Source organism: Sceloporus occidentalis, unplaced genomic scaffold, assembly GCF_023333645.1.
Source record: "Sceloporus occidentalis isolate IW3139 unplaced genomic scaffold, rSceOcc1.0.p SCAF_89, whole genome shotgun sequence".
NCBI classification, from domain to species: Eukaryota; Metazoa; Chordata; class Lepidosauria; order Squamata; family Phrynosomatidae; genus Sceloporus; species Sceloporus occidentalis.
This window is the reverse complement of record NW_028317069.1, coordinates 4253372-4273205: the sequence shown is the minus strand read 5'-3', so window position 1 is coordinate 4273205 and position 19834 is coordinate 4253372. Positions and strand designations below refer to the sequence as shown.

The 19834-nt window shown below is 40.9% G+C and overlaps 1 protein-coding gene across 1 annotated transcript; it reads left to right on the top strand.

Annotated features, from left to right (window-relative positions):
- Positions 1–1176: 1176 nt before the first annotated feature.
- Positions 1177–19368, top strand: LOC149284768 (synaptic vesicle glycoprotein 2A-like). The gene is made up of 12 exons (XM_089496276.1): positions 1177–1759; positions 10224–10404; positions 10805–10956; positions 11313–11446; positions 11919–12008; positions 12317–12427; positions 12616–12704; positions 15814–15978; positions 16489–16622; positions 17087–17293; positions 18283–18442; positions 19185–19368. Exons 1-12 carry the CDS (start codon positions 1177–1179, stop codon positions 19366–19368), a joined length of 2190 nt encoding a protein of 729 aa, XP_089352402.1.
- The last annotated feature ends 466 nt before the right edge of the window (positions 19369–19834 follow it).

The following is a 19834-nucleotide window of genomic DNA, read 5'->3' as shown; positions in this document are numbered from 1 at the left end:
GAACATTTATATTAACAAACAGAAAAATAGCTTACAGTGATAAAACGCCACACAGAACATGTGTCACACTTCTATTATCTCTCTCTTCATCCTCTAAGGGACACCTTAGACCCCATGGTCATCATTTTCTAGCAACTCCGGAGAAATGGTGTGTACGTATATATAATAGGCCCAAATTTCCCGTGACAGTCCCGTTTTATTGGGTCCTGTCCCTTCTAATTCTAACTTGTTAAGGACACACACAGCCTAAATGTTTGTTAATGAGCTCCAAACTACCTTTTATCTGTACTGGGTAGCCTAGAGCTCATTGCGGCAAGGTGAGTTTGTTATATATATATATATATATATATATATAACTCCTAAACACTGTCTAACTTCCATACGTACATGTTAACATTCTGGTAGTGAAAGATAAGACGGCCTTACCATTGTAAGCTTACAGTCTTATTAGGCAATAGCAACAGAGTCCAGATGAACTGTCCCTTTAATAAAATGTATCTATTTTCCCATATGTTGCTATAATAGTTCTTTGCATTTGTGCATGTGGCCATAGAGGTATTCAGTTCCCTGCCCTTGAAAATCCTTTCCTACCTCATTCCAGGTCTTTAATAGAAATATTTAAACTTTTGAGTTTCCTTTGCAGAAATGTTTTAAATAGCATTGATTATTAATATATAGGTATTATATATTTGTTTTACATGTCTTGGAACACGCACAGCCACAGCTTTACTTGCAGGATTAATTCTAATTTTATATTGACTGCCTATGAATGTCTGACTACCTAACAAAATGAAGTTCTTGGTTGGTACTCTTACAGATCTATAATGTTGACAGATAAGGTTTCATACTGAAATTTTCTAAAATTTTCCTTTTTAGGAGCTAAACGTATCGAGGAACCTTTACTTCTTGCAAAGTTCGAAAACAAGGATTTGTCCCAGAACCGCTGAACATTGACTTTTGTTGTTCAAGGCGCTAATGGGATGTTTTCCAAACTTGTACATCACCAGCAGCATCAGAGAGGAGCTGTCCGCCTACACCAGTGCTGAGACTTCACTTTTATTTCTAGAAAACTAAAGCCTGCATTAGCTGACCTGGAAAAAAAAAATAGTTTCCTCAAAGTTTAAGACTCTAATTCTAATATTTTGTTTTTAATATATAAATCTTTTAAAAGTAACCATGGATGAAGCATTTAAAGACCGGACTGCATTTATAAGAGGGGCTAAGGATATCGCTAAGGAAGTTAAGAAGCATGCAGCCAAGAAGGTTGGCAGGGGTGTAGACAAGGTGCAGGATGAGTACACAAAGCGTTCCTACACGCGTTTTGAAGAAGATGATGACGATGACTATCAGCCACAGGATGGGTATTATAGAGGTGACCCACTTAATGACGAAGAAGGTGCATCAAGTGATGCCACAGAGGGTCACGACGAAGATGATGAGATCTACGAGGGAGAATATCAAGGAATCCCTCGGGCTGATTCTATGAAGGGTGATAACCTCGTTAATAACCAGCAGCTAGTAACAGAGTTCAAAGACTTTGAAGATTTGGAAGGGCAAAGGAGAAAAGACAAGGAGGAGCTTGCCCAACAATATGAGTTGATCCTTCAAGAATGTGGACACGGTCGGTTTCAGTGGACACTCTACTTTGTTCTTGGACTCGCCTTGATGGCTGACGGGGTGGAGATTTTTGTGGTGGGGTTCGTGTTGCCCAGCGCAGAGAAAGACATGTGCTTATCAGACTCCAACAAAGGCATGCTTGGTAAGTTTCTATTCAAAGCTTTTTGAAAACTGAGACCACATTAATGAACAGTATATTCATATGCAAATTCTTGTTGTTTAAGGCAATTCTAAATGGACAAATAATGTAGTTATTAATGAAAATTATTCTCATCTTCAAAAACAAATACTTTTTTTCTGGGTTATTTAATGTTTTTGTATAGCCAAGCTGGACCCCTGCCCTAGGCTCAACCTAGGACAGTAGCCCCCTCCATAGTTGGCATCTTCACTGCATTAAAAGATGTCATATCCTGGCAATCAGTGCCTTAAAGGCACACAGGACCTTCTAAGGCGTCTGCTGAGCCGGCTCACCTCCATAGTGTAAATGGGCCGGTTCAGGAGATCGACAAAGGGCCTCTTGGGCAACCTGCGCCAGATTTTGCAGCAGTGGGACTGCTGCCTTAGGCCTAGGCCAGGATATGCTATGTATATTCCCTCGGTATGTAAATCTATTAAATTGGCTCGGATGCAAACAGAATTATGTGTGTCTATTACTAAGTGTAGCTAATGTTTGAAAGTGGCCTTTTGGCTGAACCTATAATATATGCTGTAGAACCACATGATACTCACACTAAGCAAACACTCTTAGCTTCTACAAAAGAGGGACATCAAGAAAGAAAAAGAGAGACTTTGGTCCAAAAGAGAGACTGTCCCTCCTAAACAGGCACTATTGGAGCTTATGGGTTACTGATGAGAGAACATCTGGAGAAGCTTCAGAGTCTCTGTTACTATTTCCTGTGGCAATACGTTGACCACACCAATTAACCCTTCCAAGTTCTCCCTTACAAATGACCTTCAGATTCTTCTAGGGAAACCTGCAAGCTCAGTACGAAGAGAGGGTAAAAACACTCATTGATCTGTCTGGCATTCTATGTCCGAGAGGCCAGAAATCTCCTTCACAAACTACAGAGTTTATCGATCTCTTAGAATCCAACAGGGAACGGAGCTTTAGAACACTTCTTCTTCCAGACGACCCGAATTTGTGCCTAGAGGTTATGCGCGATTCATTCACATTTAGCTGTGCTCGCCATATAAAAGCCACTGTATAACAAGTACATAAGGGAGATTTAAAAAGAGCCGTAGAAAAATAATATGACATGCTCACCGAGAACAGACAGCTACTCTATTGCCTGCCTGATCCTACCCAAAAGTGCAGTCCACAACTGAAATCAGAGGCACATTTTGTTTGCACAAAGAAACCAAGAACCCATGACATACATTTCATCAGTGGTATACAGTTGATATCCTTCTAGGCACAAGAGATCAAGGAGGTCCACTTCTAGACTCACCATTACACTTGTGGTGAACCCCAAGAGATTGCCAAACAAAGATGAGTTGCTCACCAAGAACAGACAGCCGCTTCATAGCCTGCCCTACAGCGTGTCCCTGCTTGGGAGCATCTCAAATATTAGCTATCTTATGCCATTACAGCAAAAAATAATCACCATCTACATATCAGTCTGATCCGACCCCAAAGGACATTCCAGAACTGAAGTGAGAGATCAGACTGATATGTAGATGGAGAATTTTCCTGATCTAAAAATGACAGCTTGCCATTAAGATCAAGTCAGGTGCATCCTGGCAAATGTTATATGCTGTAAAGACAAGTTACCGGGGCAGGATGAAAGAACTGGTTTTGGTATTTCTTCCAAATGTTATAGTTAAAGATCAGAAGAAAATAAAACTGGAAATATAAAGACAAATCCAGTTTGAAATCAAGAGATCCACATCCACATCCTGGTGGACCTTGTTTATGGAGAGGTCCTTTGCCACACCACCCAACTCAGCTTTCTTCCATTTAGCTCCCGCTAAAATATTCAATGAACTCGTGAAAAAACGATGAACATTTGCAAATAGACTAAAATAAATAAATAAAAATTATATATATATATATATATATACACACATACATTTCAGGGTGGAAAAACCAAGGACACATGGCTAGAAGCTTATCCAAAAAGCCTGGAAAGTTACTGTAGGCTCCGGGCAAGAGCGAACCCATCCGCACGCCCACACAGAAATCTAAGTGACTAGCAAACGAGAAGGAACCGTAGCAAATCGAGTGGATGGGAAACAGTCCATGTGTGCTGATTTAAATGACTGAATTTGTTGCTTTGTGAAAAGTAGGTCAGCTTTGATAGGATGCCACACACAGCTTCCTCCCAACCAAACCTGGGTTACTGGGAGCCTTTCCCTATAATGCGGAAAAACAGGTGCTCGTATATTGACTGCAGCAAAGCGCACAAAGCCCGCTTCCTGGGTCACAGAAAGACGTACAAGACGGAGAAGCCAAACTACGAAGCCCATCTATATGGGAAAAATCAGCCAACTTCCCTTCTATTAATAAGGACTCAAGCCTTTATCGGTCATCAATCACATTTTAGATTCAGGAGCCGTATGCCTATCCCATGCATGTATAAATTCCCCTCACTGTATTAACTTCTACCACTTGTGCTGGGAGGCTGTATCAGGCACCAGGTATCTGGTACCCTCAATAAAGATGTAGGCTTGCCCCATCCCACTCCCTATTGAAATGCCTGCGTATATATTCATGTATACATTTGTGCATGGGTGAATGGGCATCAATGTCTCCATGAGTGACAAGTAATGATCCATGCGGAATAATTGTTTTCTATGCCCCTGTGTAGGTTGCATTGGAGATATAAGATCATCGTTATTACGGCAGAACACAGACCTGCTTTACAGATGCATTGGTCATCTAGATGACGGACGGGTCCTCCATTTATGACAACCGCTTGCCTAAGGGCTAAACAACCCAAATCAAACATCTCAGACGGCACAGAGCAGGCAGACCAGACGTTGGCCAAGGCATTGGCTTCCTGCATTTTTATTAACGCGCTTAGTAATTAGGACTCCAAAAAGAGACGTTGAAACGTTTCTAGGGGGTGGCGTCGGGTTTTGTGTTTCAGCTGTATCCTGCCGCTGACACGGGCTGCGCGAGACGCGCTGATTACTGTGATTTCCGGATATTTCAATGGGAACGTCTGAGCAGCTACAAAATGCTTCCCTCCAAGCCTGTCATTAGTGCAACCGATGAAGCGTCCTGTTAGGGTTCGTTATCCAAATAAATTGGTATGTTAAGAAATGTGGCAGATTAACCATTTGGTAACCGTAGGGGACCTGTGGATTTAATTAAACTCTATTTTGGAGCTTTAGAAAAAATGTATAATTTGCGTGAAATTTTTTTATTAGTAAAAAGTGCAAAGTTTGAAAAGTGGTCTTATCACCATAGCAACCAAGTGATGTCATTGCTGATTAGACCATTATGCTGGTTCCTATGGAGCTCAGTGATGTATTTAACTTTGGTGCTGTCCTATGCGTATCACACGACAGCACTGCCCGCACCCCACACTTCTGGGTGTTGGAGTATGACCTGGGGCTGCTGCATTAATCCTAGGCCAGGATACATCACTTATGGATATAAGACATCTTAACACTGGAAATTTTTATGCACAACTACTAGATCTTGAGCTTGTCCACTTAACATGGTTAGGATAAAGTAAGACCAGACGCAAAGGATCTAAAACATCAAGGTTAAACACCTGGGAAGAGTACATAGCTCCCTAGGATGCAAAAAAAATTGTTGATATGACTGTATTTTGCCATTTGTAATTAGTAATCAATCACTGCGGCAAAACACAAGTTGACCCCCTTCTTTTGCTACAGACCCTCACCACGCACCCTATTAAATGGGGCGCTATTCAGTCCTTCCATCTCATTCAGCAGGGCTAAGGGATCACATCGCAACAAATCAATCAGAATAAATTGCACGCTCCGCAGGCCGCCCGCTGCTGATGCTGACTCAGAGCCGAGGGAGGGGGCAAAAACAGAAAATCCACGTTTAACCCCCCTTCCCGACTCCAAAAGGGCCTACAACTCTGCCAAAGCTAGGGCAGCACATTCCTTCCGGAAAAGAGCTGGTTAATTTTTATTTTTTACAAACATGTATTCTACAAATTGCCTTCAGGGTTTCTATTTAGTCCTCATTACATATTCATGCTGAAATTCTCCAGTGGGATTTCTGTTTTGTAGCAAATATTGATGTGTTGTTTTTTTTTTTCTCAGACGGCATGAATGAAATATAATATTTATCAGTGAGTTGGGGTTTTTTTAATCCCAAAAAGCAGCTGTAGCTAATAATCGGTATATTACAGCCATGTCCCAAGGAAGGGTCCTTTAAATTAGGACCATCAACCATCACATCCCGTGTGTAGGAAAAAGATACCTCTTAACATTTCAAAATAGCCAAAAAGCTTGTTTTTGGGGTTGTGGGTAGAGGGGTTGATGGGGCCAAGACTAGTGTGACCTATTGATCGCTATTTTTGTTTCTAAGAACAATAAGTGATTTTATTCACATAGTTGAATTTCTAAAGACATTAGCTGCTGTTACTATATACATTATTGGGGCTTTTAGGGCTGTGATACCCCCATACCCTGCAAATATTCTGAGCTCCCAGAAAAGAGGGGCTGAAAAAAGGAGCGCTTGGTGTCTTGACACGCTTCGGTCACCAGCACGTGTACTGTGCCTGATACGGGAATTGTGCATGCACGGCTGCCAGAAAGCCTCAGATTTAAGATATGTCAGTTGTGGGACTGTAGGCACCATGTTCTCAATGTCTACGCCATTGACTTTTATGTGTCCGTTCCCAACAGCCTCCATGCCTCTCCACTTAGGGCCACGCGCATACACTAAAACCAGTGGCACGGCATGAAATCCTGGGCCCCCTGCCAGCTGTGTTAAGGGAGCTCCTCACCAAGTAAAAATGATGGAGCACACAAATGCAATGTTGCTGTAAATATGTTAAATACATTATTGAAATAATGTTAACCAACACTTTGGATGTGCTCAGCAATCATTAACAGGTGGTTATCGGGGGACTTCCAAAGGGCCCACTCCTGCACCAAGAATTGTTGGGGGATCCCTAAGGCCTGGGGGCCCCCGCACCACAAGGGCTTCAGCAGTCTGTGTTATGCCCCCAAGTGCAACCCCCCATTTAGTGAATTGTTATAAAACCTATAGAGCTACAGAGCTGTAACCCATCTCTGCCCACATGCTAGCAGGGGTACCAGACACGCATCAGAGGCTGCCTACAGCGCTGTGCTCATGTGGAGCTTGAACTGCCAAATCTTATGGGGAAAGCGGAGTGTACGCGCTGACAATTGGGAAATAAAAATACAGCTAGCTGCAGACAGGTCTGTCCGCTCCCCCGCGGAGAAGAAGTGAGAGATCTACTTTTAACGGCTCAATATAAAGCTTTCCGAAGCGAGAACGCGCAGGAGTATTATCCCTGCGGGTGCATCTCTGACATCTTTGCTTTCTCAAAATTAACACTGACGCTAAAAAGCATTAACCCATAAAGGTGGTGATACTACTGCAAGGAAAAGGTGAATGAAGTAATTTTGGGTTTACTAAGTGATGATTGCTAGCTCTTTAGGACAGAGGTCCGTGTGCTTATCCTCTTTTCCTGAACATACTGTAGTATACAACTACTACATAACTATACAGACAACAAGCACATAACTATACAGACAACAAGTACATAACTATACAGACAACAAGCACATAACTATACAGACAACAACCAAGCACATAACTATACAGACAACAAGTACATAACTATACAGACAACAAGCACATAACTATACAGACAACAAGCACATAACTATACAGACAACAACCAAGCACATAACTATACAGACAACAAGCACATAACTATACAGACAACAAGCACATAACTATACAGACAACAAGCACATAACTATACAGACAACAAGCACATAACTATACAGACAACAAGTACATAACTATACAGACAACAAGCACATAACTATACAGACAACTACTACATAACTATACAGACAACAAGTACATAACTATACAGACAACAAGCACATAACTATACAGACAACAAGTACATAACTATACAGACAACTACTACATAACTATACAGACAACAAGTACATAACTATACAGACAACAAGCACATAACCATACAGACAACAAGTACATAACTATACAGACAACTACTACATAACTATACAGACAACTACTACATAACTATACAGACAACAAGTACATAACTATACAGACAACAAGCACATAACTATACAGACAACAAGCACATAACTATACAGACAACAAGTACATAACTATACAGACAACAAGCACATAACTATACAGACAACAAGTACATAACTATACAGACAACAAGCACATAACTATACAGACAACTACTACATAACTATACAGACAACAAGTACATAACTATACAGACAACAAGCACATAACTATACAGACAACAAGTACATAACTATACAGACAACTACTACATAACTATACAGACAACTACTACATAACTATACAGACAACAAGTACATAACTATACAGACAACAAGCACATAACCATACAGACAACAACTACATAACTATACAGACAACAAGCACATAACTATACAGACAACTACTACATAACTATACAGACAACTACTACATAACTATACAGACAACAAGTACATAACTATACAGACAACAAGCACATAACTATACAGACAACAAGTACATAACTATACAGACAACAAGCACATAACTATACAGACAACAAGTACATAACTATACAGACAACAAGTACATAACTATACAGACAACTACTACATAACTATACAGACAACTACTACATAACTATACAGACAAAAAGCACATAACTATACAGACAACTACTACATAACTATACAGACAAAAAGCACATAACTATACAGACAACTACTACATAACTATACAGACAACTACTACATAACTATACAGACAACTACTACATAACTATACAGACAACAAGCACATAACTATACAGACAACAACCAAGCAGGTTATAGAAGGCTGCCCTCTGGACAGCTTCTTAGGGCCCATATTGATATGTGGAGCCCCGGTTCAATGGAGGGTGATAAAGACACAGAGGTATAATTACAATGTTAATATGCTTTTTATTTCTTAAAACGTTATTGGCTTCCTCAATGATTCAGCTCTCTGGCTTTGCTACATATTGTGTTTATCACCAGCAAAGCAAACAACAATATTTTGAGATTCCAACCAAACAAACACACAAATGCAGAACCTTGGTATTCTTTACATTCCCAAACATAATGTATCCCATTACAGAGAAGGACCATACAGTGACATCCCAGCGCAGGTGATTAACTATTACCACCTGCACTGAGGCCCTGTGCCTGTTGTATCTATCTCCTTTGTGTCAGCAAGGACCCTGAAAAAGACTGGTATAAATAGTATTTCAAGGGACACCGAAAGGCAGCTGAACATTATTGCCGCATTGTCACGACATTAGCTGTTTGCAGTCATGTCCCTGTACCCAGACTGTATACTTAATCAGCTCCCAGTAATTGCACAAGACCCCCTCCCATACTACATACAGTGAATACCCCCACATGTGGCAGTGCCCCCCTTACCTAACATCCAGGGTCCTGGGGGCTCCTCAACTAACAAGCTCAGACTGGTGGGACCGTGTGGGCGTGGCCTAAAGCAAGGAAACGGGGCTTAACACTACAGGGTGTGAGAAGTTCAACTCCTATGACCCTCAGACTCTGCATAGTATTAATTATGGGAGTTTGACATGAAACGACTATTTCAAGTAGGCTTAGTTGGGGAGTCTCAAACTGTTGCTGAACTTCTACTCTCATGACTCCCAGACTGTGGCTTGTGAAAGCCAGAATACATTATGGAAGTTATATGTTATCCTGCCTCCCTACTTTCTATGGCTGGCCCACAGGCACACTAGGCAAAGTCTGGAATATGGAATACCCCCCTGCCTCCCACACAAAACGTATTTATCACTGGAACATACTACGTAACATTAGAACTGCTTTATAATAATAATTATAATTATAATGATATAAATGGTGCCCCAGTTTAAAATTCATACAGATATATAGATGTAAAGTAAGAAAGTTTTACTTTATTGACAGGGTGGTACATAAGTGACACAACCTCCCAGCAGAAGTGGCAGAGATTAATCTAGTGAGGGGGTTTAAACATGCATGGGATAGGTTTGAGTCTTTAAAGCAGGAAAAACAGGCCGACTAGAAGGTCCGAATGGGTCTTATCTGGTAGCAGATGCTATGTTAGGTCAGGACTCTTACTTTTGCTTCTGTTAAAGGGACTGTGTTATGTCAAAATGATTTGCGAATGTTTAGCTGGTTGCTACATAGGTTTTAAAATGTTCTAATTTGTTCTAGAACCGGTGCAGGACTCTGCAAAGAGTGGTCTGCCAAGAAAGGGAGGATTAATTAGATGACAAAGAAAAGAAACTCATTTAATATCCTAAGATCCATTGCATTGTTGAACATACATCCCTATGAAGCTGTATATTACAGATTCTTCTGCATTTGGAAAGATGACTCTCATACTCTTTTTGCAGGCCTCATTGTGTACCTTGGGATGATGGTTGGTGCATTCCTGTGGGGGGGACTGGCTGATCGCCTTGGGCGCAAGCAATGTCTGCTAATGGCGCTCTCCGTAAACAGTGTGTTTGCCTTCTTCTCCTCGTTTGTCCAAGGATATGGAACCTTCTTGTTCTGCAGACTTCTTTCTGGAGTTGGGTGAGTATTTCTTATCCAACAATGTGTGTACAAATCCATTCAATTATTAGCTTAGCTGATTCAATGTCTCCTTTGTGCATGTTTGGCAACGTTTTGCCTTTTGACCATTGGGGCACCTACCTCTTGTCCAGTCATGGCACATCTCTGCCTATATACACGGGTGGCATAGTGATGAAATTATGCATCACCCACTTTATGTCCAGTGTCCCAACCACTTTGCCAGCACAGAGAGACTTGCCTTTAGTTTCCTGTCCATCTCCTGTCCATCTCCCTACCTCTCTATATCCATTTCTTAATTGCATGTCCCAGGACATGTTATGTCCCCACCAGTCTCCCACATGCCGATGTCATGCAGGCTCTTCCTGGCCAGTAATTCTGTGTCTCATTGTCTTCATCCTAGAATCGGAGGATCAATTCCTATCGTGTTCTCGTATTTCTCTGAGTTTCTGGCTCAGGAAAAGCGAGGAGAGCACCTGAGCTGGCTGTGCATGTTCTGGATGATCGGGGGAATCTATGCTTCGGCGATGGCTTGGGCCATCATTCCTCATTATGGTAAGGAGTGGGAACAGATGAGTTGGCATTAGACCTTTATGGTCTGCAAAGGTTCCAAAGACAAAAATAGCTTTATTAATCACAAATATTTTATTTATATTTTTACTCCCTGTATCTTGATGTATAAATGAAGTATCCGACCTTGTTTTCTATGACCAAAAGAAAATAGTGAGAGTGAAAGAATTATTTTCATAAATAAGTTAGTGCGTGAAGCCTCAGATATTCTTCACTCATATCACGTTATATGAATTGTCGAGCTATTAGGACATCCATATATATGGGTCCTGTTATTCCTTCATTATTTTTCCTCTGCTCTACGGTACATTTTGACCAATTACACTTTGCATTCCTTGCAGGATGGAGTTTCCAGATGGGTTCTGCATACCAGTTCCATAGCTGGCGGGTGTTTGTGTTAGTGTGCGCATTCCCTTCCGTGTTTGCCATTGGGGCTCTCACGACTATGCCTGAAAGTCCTCGTTTTTACTTGGAGGTAAGATGGCATCTGGCATTTTCTATATGAAAATATATAATATTTTCAATAAAAAAAACCCCAACAAACATTTAGTCCTTCTCATGGCCAAAAAAGTATGAGCAAAACCGTGGGGTACCTAGAAAAATATAGCTTTGGGAATACATCCTGCAGTCTCCAAGTCCCATTACAAAGATTATTAACTGTCTACAAGGTCCGTTCACATCACAGACCTTTACACGATCTCTTTGTGCACATAACTTAGCATTTGGAGAAAAGTTTCACAGGGAAGGGAATCTACAAATAAGAATGCTTTGGAACATTGGAACTTTTGTGTCTTTTTTGGAATCAGGAACTTAGAAGCACATAAGAGAACAAAACTACTAATGCACTGGGATGACAATCTGGCTTCCCTCACGTGTTGCTGCTGGCATATAGTTGTATGAAGTCTTCATTTGTGTAATAAATCCATCTTTAAATCTTCCTTTTCCAGAATGGGAAACACGACGAAGCTTGGATGGTGCTGAAGCAAGTTCATGATACCAACATGAGGGCCAAAGGCCACCCAGAGAGAGTGTTTTCTGTAAGGAGACTTCCATTCAAACACCTATAAACGCATGCATTCCACATTATCTTAGTCCTGAATGAAGCAATGAAATACATCTGATACGTGAGTCTGAGATGTAACTTTTGCTCCCGACCTAAGGAGCAGAACTGGAGATTACAATTGGATTACTCTTAATGCACAGCTCAGCTCAGCTGCTGGCAGGATCAGCCCAAGGCTGATTCCATTTGTCTTTAATATTAACATCTTTATCGAGCAAACTGAGCACCCTTTCCTGAACCAGAGAGTCCTAGCAGGTAATACAGTGTTGCGTTTTTTAATTCTAGGTGACACAGATAAAGACCATTAAACAGGAAGATGAACTTATTGAGATTCAGTCAGACACAGGCACCTGGTATCGGCGCTGGATGATACGACTTCTCAACTTAACACAACAGGTAGGATTGGATTGGCATTGTGAGTTCAGTCCCTGTGGATGGCAAGAGTGACTTAACCAAGCGTCTTAGCACTTCAGGAACCCATGGGGCCGCGGGAGACTGTCCTTCTATAGGACTAATTGAGTACAATTAGTTAATGCAACAATTTTGTATTAACAATCAACATCTCCCCATTTATGTGTTTTCAGGTCTGGGCTAACTTCCACCAGTGCTTTGCTCCAGAATATCGGCGTATCACCTTGATGATGATGGCTGTTTGGTTCACTATGTCATTCAGGTAAGAAGGCAACAGTAAAATGTAGTGGAATGCAAAGAGGAACAGTCACCTATGAAATGTACTTATTTCATTTATCTTAACTCTATAGGGAGCTGCTGGGCTCAGCTCATTGCTACACTCTAAACTAAAGCAATTTGATCATCTATAACCTAAGGTTCTATAGCAATGTCAACACGAATATGTTGATATCACAAGGTTAAAGCAATCTTGAGGAAGGGTAGGTTGAGTTTTTGTTGGCTTTTTATCCCTGTGCTAAATCTTATTTTGCTGTTTAAAGAGAATCTCAACAGAACCTTTGAACCTGCGGTGTTGTGGTAACCACAGCAGATCTGTCTGCCTTTGTGGAACAGTCGTGACATGAAGTGTGTCTTCATTCCGCTGGGGCAGAACGCCTGCAAGGCGCCTCCAGCCCTCAGATACTTTGCCTTTAATTAATCTTGACAACACCTTATCTGGAGCGCACGCATTTCCTTCCTCTCTGCCAGGAATTACAAACTGATATAAAGAAATTGTTTTGAAAAAAAACACAACAGCGTATGATTTGCCCAATGCATAGAATATTACATGTCATTTTAAAACAAATTTAATTATTGTTTTAGTGGATGCTCACAAGGGGAAATAAGACAAGACAATCAGTAGTCGCAAATGTATGGTGTGCTGAATTAAGACAACGCTGGGTGAGAAATAGTGTCTATGAACAGCAACCAGAATTTCATGAGATATCTCAGTGAAGGTATTTTTACTTAGAAGAACAATTTTCTTAATTTGGGAAGTTTCAAGAAGTGATCTAGATTACTCGTGTGGACCTCCTGTCTTTTCTTGGTATCCAGCCTAGGTGTTAATGCAGAATTATTTAGCCTAACCTTCCACTAGAAATAGTAAGAGGAGTGTTGAGGCTCGAGTTGGAATCTGGTGGCTCCAAGTCTGGACAATGACGATACCAGATATAGTTGGATGAGAGATGAGAGATGGGATACAGGATGGCGATGTTACTGATCTGGAACCAGTAAAATGAGCGGTGGAACTCTTATTGGTGAGAGATTAGACTGGAGCTATTAAAATGTGTGATGTGATTTACATTGGAGAGATAACAAAGTGAGTGGTGAGACCTTGGTTAGGAAACTAGCCTTAGCTAGATTAGGTAGAGGATTACTCTAGAACTAGTGAGATGGATAGTGGGGCTTTAATTACATGTCTACTCTAGAACTGGTAAAGCCAGTTTTGGGACTGGGATTGGGACTACTCTAGATGAACTCAATTGATGGCATATGGATTGAGAAGCGTGAGGTTTTGAACGTTTTTCTGACACTTCTGAGCATTACAGGCTTGTGATTTTTTCACAGATCAAATACTACGGAAAAAAAAGGACAGTGTCTTATCACAACTTCCCAGATGGCAAAGAACCAAGCCTCAGGGGGAGAATAAATGAATCTCTTTACTTAATTGTTCCAATGATTGTTTAACAGAAGAAACAGATCATTTAAAAAAAAAAAAAACTTGTAGCTGTCAAAGCGAAAAGATTAAAACGCGTTGGTCTTTTGAAAGCACAAATCCCATACAGATTTATTAACATTGATCAACCACACGGCACTTGGACAGTTCACGCTGTAGTCTACAAAAAGACATTAGTAAATCATATTTTCTTCCCCATTGCATTTTAATCCATTACAATTTGACTGCAAATTGTAAAGACACGCTATAAAGATTGAACACTGTGGTCTCTGAGCAGTTTTGAAATTGGAATTTTTAAATTAAAAAAATGTGTGGATTTTTAGAAGCATCCTTGATTAGGATGCTGATTTTCCATAGGGCCGATTGAGCGTTTCACAGCTAAAGAAAACGCTGGTTAGATGCCGGTCTGCCATGAGCGCCGAGTAATGTCTGCATGTTCTAATCAAGATTGAGGCTTCTAAATTGATTCCCCCAAATAGCTGTTAATTCAAACTGTCAGCGAGGTAATTAAAACGCCTTATTCCCACTTACCGGTTCCCGTTCCTTAGATGCACATTAAAAACTGCAGCGATCACTAGCTAATGAAGTTATATCGCCTTGCGGGCGACGCTGGGACCAATAATGTGAATAGATGTTTGAAGAGTAAATAATTGAAAGTCTTTGCGTGATGCATTTTACAGGCACAACAAAGGAGGCTATATTGAAAAAAATACAGGCCTATATATTAGACGACCTGTCACATTTTACAATTCTATACACAAAATAAAACCCATCTAATAGTGTTTAGAGATTAGAAAAAGCAATACGTATATCTCTTAGAAAGACACGTTGTGTATATACCATGAGAGCAGTCATAGTGACGTCCTGTTATCAGGATATGCATGATAACCGGATATATTCTTCCTAAATTCGTGGCAATAAAAGAGATGTAAAAAGTGAAAAGGGTTACACAAAAAAAACCCATTGCTTTGAAGTACTTCAATTAAATATTGATGCACCTTCTTAGTAAAGTAGAATATCCAGGGATCTAAGGGGTTATAAGGACATGATTGGTTATAGTTTGTTGATCCAGTGAGAAATCGAAAATCATTTTGGAGTCACCATTGGATATCTCTTCAAAGTGGGGTTTTTGCCTCTTCGGGACCAGCGAGGTTGACCTTGATGGGCGTGTGTCTTTCTTTTCAACCTAAATTACTATGTTACTATGTTTCACCTGGGTTTTTTGAAACCCTAGGGCTGGCCCTGGTGTGGATGGTGGTGGATTCTAGATCTGGTCAAACAGGCAAAGAGGTCCTACTCTTTTTGGTATCTGTTTTCCATCAAAAGGGTCTCTATCTAAGCATTGGAGAAGGGTGTACAGCAGTTAATATGGCCTCTTGCTTCAGAAGTGTACCAAAATGACTGCCTCCCAGTGACATGTATGTATAAGAACATGGGGGTTCCAGAAGATCACCTTCCGATGGTGCTTATGTGTTTCTAGCCCACTCTTGCCTCCTACTGGTCACCTGATATATTTTCCTAACACCAGTCGTACACCACAATGTCAACATGCGGACCACTAGCTGGATCTGATTATTGATAAATGCAGTGCAAAACATCAGTAAAGGTTTCTTTACCCTCTGTGTGCTTTTTTTCTCTTTCTTTCCTCTTGCCTCAGTTATTACGGGTTGACGGTTTGGTTCCCAGACATGATCAAACATTTGCAGAACATTGATTACGCCTCTCGCACCAAGTATTTCACAGGCGAGAAAATGGTGAATTTCAACTTCAACTTTACGCTTGAAAATCAAGTCCACAAAAACGGAGAATACCGCAATGACAAGTAAGACCACAGACTTACTTCTAAACACGTGCCGAGTGCAAACCTAGCAGCAAGGGGGGGGGTGTGTTCCATAGTACAGATCATGAACTTTAAAAAAGTTCCAATTAAAAGAACGCAGGTGTAGATGAAAGCTGAAATGAAAAAAGATCTGGAGCAAGAAGTCAAGAGTTGGTGGATAAATGGAATAGTCTTCGAGGAGAAGTGCATAGAATTGACATAGAGCTATCCTGAATATAAGACCAAGGAACTAGTAAGGTTTGAAATCTGATATAAAATATTGATGGTGGAGTTCTTGAGTTAGTTGTTGCGTGTGTAATATTTATGCTATGAAATGAGATATGGCCTTATGACAACAGTGCTACCAATTGACTTGCTTTTGGAGCCAAGAACAGGCTGACAGAGTGCAGCTGCCAGATTTGTCCCCCTGTTAATCTCACCATCATGCACAGTAAGAGATTGATGATTTGCCATGGATTCAATCGTTGAAGACTATGTCTCTCCTCTGGGCAGATTCATGCGTCTCAAGATGAAGTCTGTCACTTTTGAAGACTCAATGTTTACTGATTGTTATTTTGAAGATGTTACCTCCAGCAACACCTTCTTTAAGAACTGCACCTTCATTTCAACGCTGTTCTACAACACAGGTAAATTGCTCTATTTAATATTGTAATTGTGGCCTGGTTCTAGCAGAAGTTTTCTATGGTACAAGGCTTTTTTTATATTTCTCTCCATATTCTAGATTTTAATAGGGTTTGTGATAAATGGAGCATACTACTGATTAGATTCTCTTTAGATGTGACCCATATTACAAGCTCTGTTTGGAGGTTAATACAATGAGGGGATTTAAACATGCATGGGACAGGCACATGTCTCCTGAATCTAAGACGAGACCAACGACTGATTAAGGTCTGCGTAGTAGAAATAACGGACAGACGAGACGGGACAAATGGGTCTGATCTGCTGACAAAGTCTGTGTTTCTCTATTACTGGCAGATACCCACTGTTCTACACAGGGAATTTTGACATCTCATACACATCTGCTTAAATGGTTTACAAGTCACCAAATGCAGCCCTGGTCATGACAGCCCCTTGTTTTCTCAATTTGCAGACTTGTTTGATTACAAGTTTATCAACAGTAAGATAATTAACAGCACGTTCCTGCACAGCAAAGAGGGCTGCCAGCTCGACTTCAGCGACGATATCAACAACGCCTACATGATCTATTTCGTCAGCTTCCTGGGAACCCTGGCTGTTCTACCGGGAAACATTGTTTCGGCCTTGCTCATGGACAAAATTGGACGCCTTCGTATGCTGGGTACGTCACTATTTGGCTTTACACTTTTTTGGATGTATCTCGGATTTTCCATTTTGGAGTCGTTGGTTGAAGGCGATATCTTTTATTGGGCCAATGTGGGAAAAAATGTAGTATCACATAAGCTTTCAGAACCTCAGAGGTTCTTCAGAACGTCTATCTGCAGAAAGACTATTTAGAACATATTTTAATACAAAGAATTGTGACTTCCCTTGATTTTCAAGGGTCCTGTTGCTATACTTACAGGGTTAAAAGTTACACCACATAAAGTACAATGGTACTTGGTCCGGTCTGTGAATACGACAGCATTTTAGACACATTTAAGACTCTTTTCTTCTAGCATGCCTTCTAATGCCACTATCACTTCTTAAGTAAAGTAAAGAAACGCGCATGTCACATTGCCCAGAACTAGTCCTTGTTAAGGATAACCAAGACTTTACTGCCAGTGTGTGCGGAAAGTAATAGGTAGACTTGTGCATTCATGAAAATTTTGTCAATATGTACAAATCCCCCAAAATGCGGCCAGACCACCCCACGAAACAGACTTTGAATTTTCACAGGCTCTTTCAATCACACTCTCTGATTGTCTTCTCTGCTCCACCCGTGTCTCGCAGCTCCGCTTCCATGTCTCTCATCTTTTTGTTCTTCATCTTCTTGTTCTTCTCTGTTCTTTCTTTTTTCTTCGTTTGCATCTCTGCAGACATAACCTCCAGGGAAAAACTTCCTACAAAAGGAGCTTCCGGGGACGTCCTCAGCCCTGAACGTCACCGGAAGCTCCACCATTTTCCACTAAGATAACCTTGTGTGAACTTCAAAAACACATGGGCAAGAAACGGAATTTGTTGTCCGAAAATGAAGGAGCCAAAACCTGAAAAAAATTTCTTCGTTGTTTTTGGCCCATTTGTACATGTCTAGTAATAGGTAATCCACTGTCTGTCTAACCAATTGGAAATTGCACTTATGAACAATAACTACAATGTTTGGTCCTTCAGCTGGATCCAGTGTCATGTCGTGTATCAGCTGCTTCTTCCTGTTCTTTGGGAACAGCGAGTCGGCTATGATTGCCTTACTCTGCCTCTTTGGGGGAGTCAGCATTGCATCGTGGAACGCTCTGGATGTCCTGACAGTGGAACTCTACCCTTCTGACAAAAGGTACAAGCAATTCCATGATATACACATGATCACAAACATCAATCCAGTTTTTACAGGGTCCGTCATACATTATAGCAATCCTTTTCGCCACAGTAGTTATTGGTAAAACACACAAAACTTGGCCATGCTTGGTTTTCTGCTCAGAAACATGGGTTAGGGACCATAAGAAATTTAAGGATTTTTATAGAAAGTTTAGGAAAGTGACTCTTTCATATTAGTGCTCAGAAGATGCTTCTAAAGAACTTTGACGTGTGCCTTATAAATAAAACAGAAATGATATATTTGAGCCTTCCGTTTGTACAGGTCATACAAGGGAACAGTCAGCTTGGTTTCCTGCTCTAGACAATCTCCATTCTTTCAAGTTGGGATGAGGCAGCATTGGGCTCGGGCCACTGGTCCCTGCAACAATAACGTTTGATTCTGACAAGTTGTGAAGGGTGTTTTAAAGTAGAGATTTTCCGGCTACAGAGGAGCTTCAAATTGATTAGACATCTGCTAATTCTGCACATCTCGTGCGCTATCAGGCAGTGGAGCTTCAGCGCCGTTTACAAGCTTTTCCCATATGCTGTCCTCAATGTATAACCATATCCTAACTCTTGGCTGGGTTTAGAAAACCTGATGTTTGATCGTGATTTGCGCAGTTGCATATTATACGGGCATCACAGCATTTGTATTCCAGAAGTATTCTTATGTGTCCTCACATTTCCTAATGTATCTGTCTTTTTCATTTCTTTTATTACAGAACAACAGCCTTTGGGTTCCTGAATGCCCTTTGCAAACTGGCTGCTGTCCTTGGAATAAGCATTTTCACATCTTTTGTTGGAGTGGCCAACGCGGTACCCATCTTGTTGGCCTCCGCAGCACTAGCTTTGGGCAGCTTTCTAGCCCTTAAACTGCCCGAAACTCGAGGCCAAGTGCTTCAGTGAAGTTAGCCCTTGTAAAAAGAAATTAGAATTGTAGACACTGTGATATGTCTTTTATTTTAATTTGTTTGTTTTATGGCCTTTTGTGGCCTTTCCCACATCCACTCCCCACAAATGTTGGTAACATAACATACATGAGTCTCATTCGCGATGTAATTAGGAAAATGGAAGTAGGAAATTGTTGCACCAATTTTACGTTGAGGGCTTCTCTGAAGATTAGCTTGCGTTTGAGATACTAAAAGACATTAAACATAGCTAAGCACGTTCTTGAGAGCAGGCTCATCACCATTCCGAGGTTGGAGGTTTATATCAAGCAAATTTGACAGAAGCCTGTAGAATTAGTGGTATTCTGTAACTTTGACATGTAACATATGAATGCTATGCACAGGGATGATACATTAATTTCCGATTCTGATCGTCACAACTTAAACGTCCCATCAAATCTACAGCCATGGCATGGGGAATTGTG

What these genes read in the sequence shown, in the direction of transcription:
- LOC149284768 (XM_089496276.1), top strand. Translation starts at nt 1,177, where the DNA reads ATGGATGAAGCATTTAAAGACCGGACTGCATTTATAAGAGGGGCTAAG. An exon ending in ACCCAGAGAGAGTGTTTTCT is followed by an intron (nt 12,009 to 12,316) that starts GTAAGGAGACTT and finishes TTTTAATTCTAG; the next exon opens with GTGACACAGATAAAGACCAT. An exon ending in AACGCTGTTCTACAACACAG is followed by an intron (nt 16,623 to 17,086) that starts GTAAATTGCTCT and finishes CTCAATTTGCAG; the next exon opens with ACTTGTTTGATTACAAGTTT.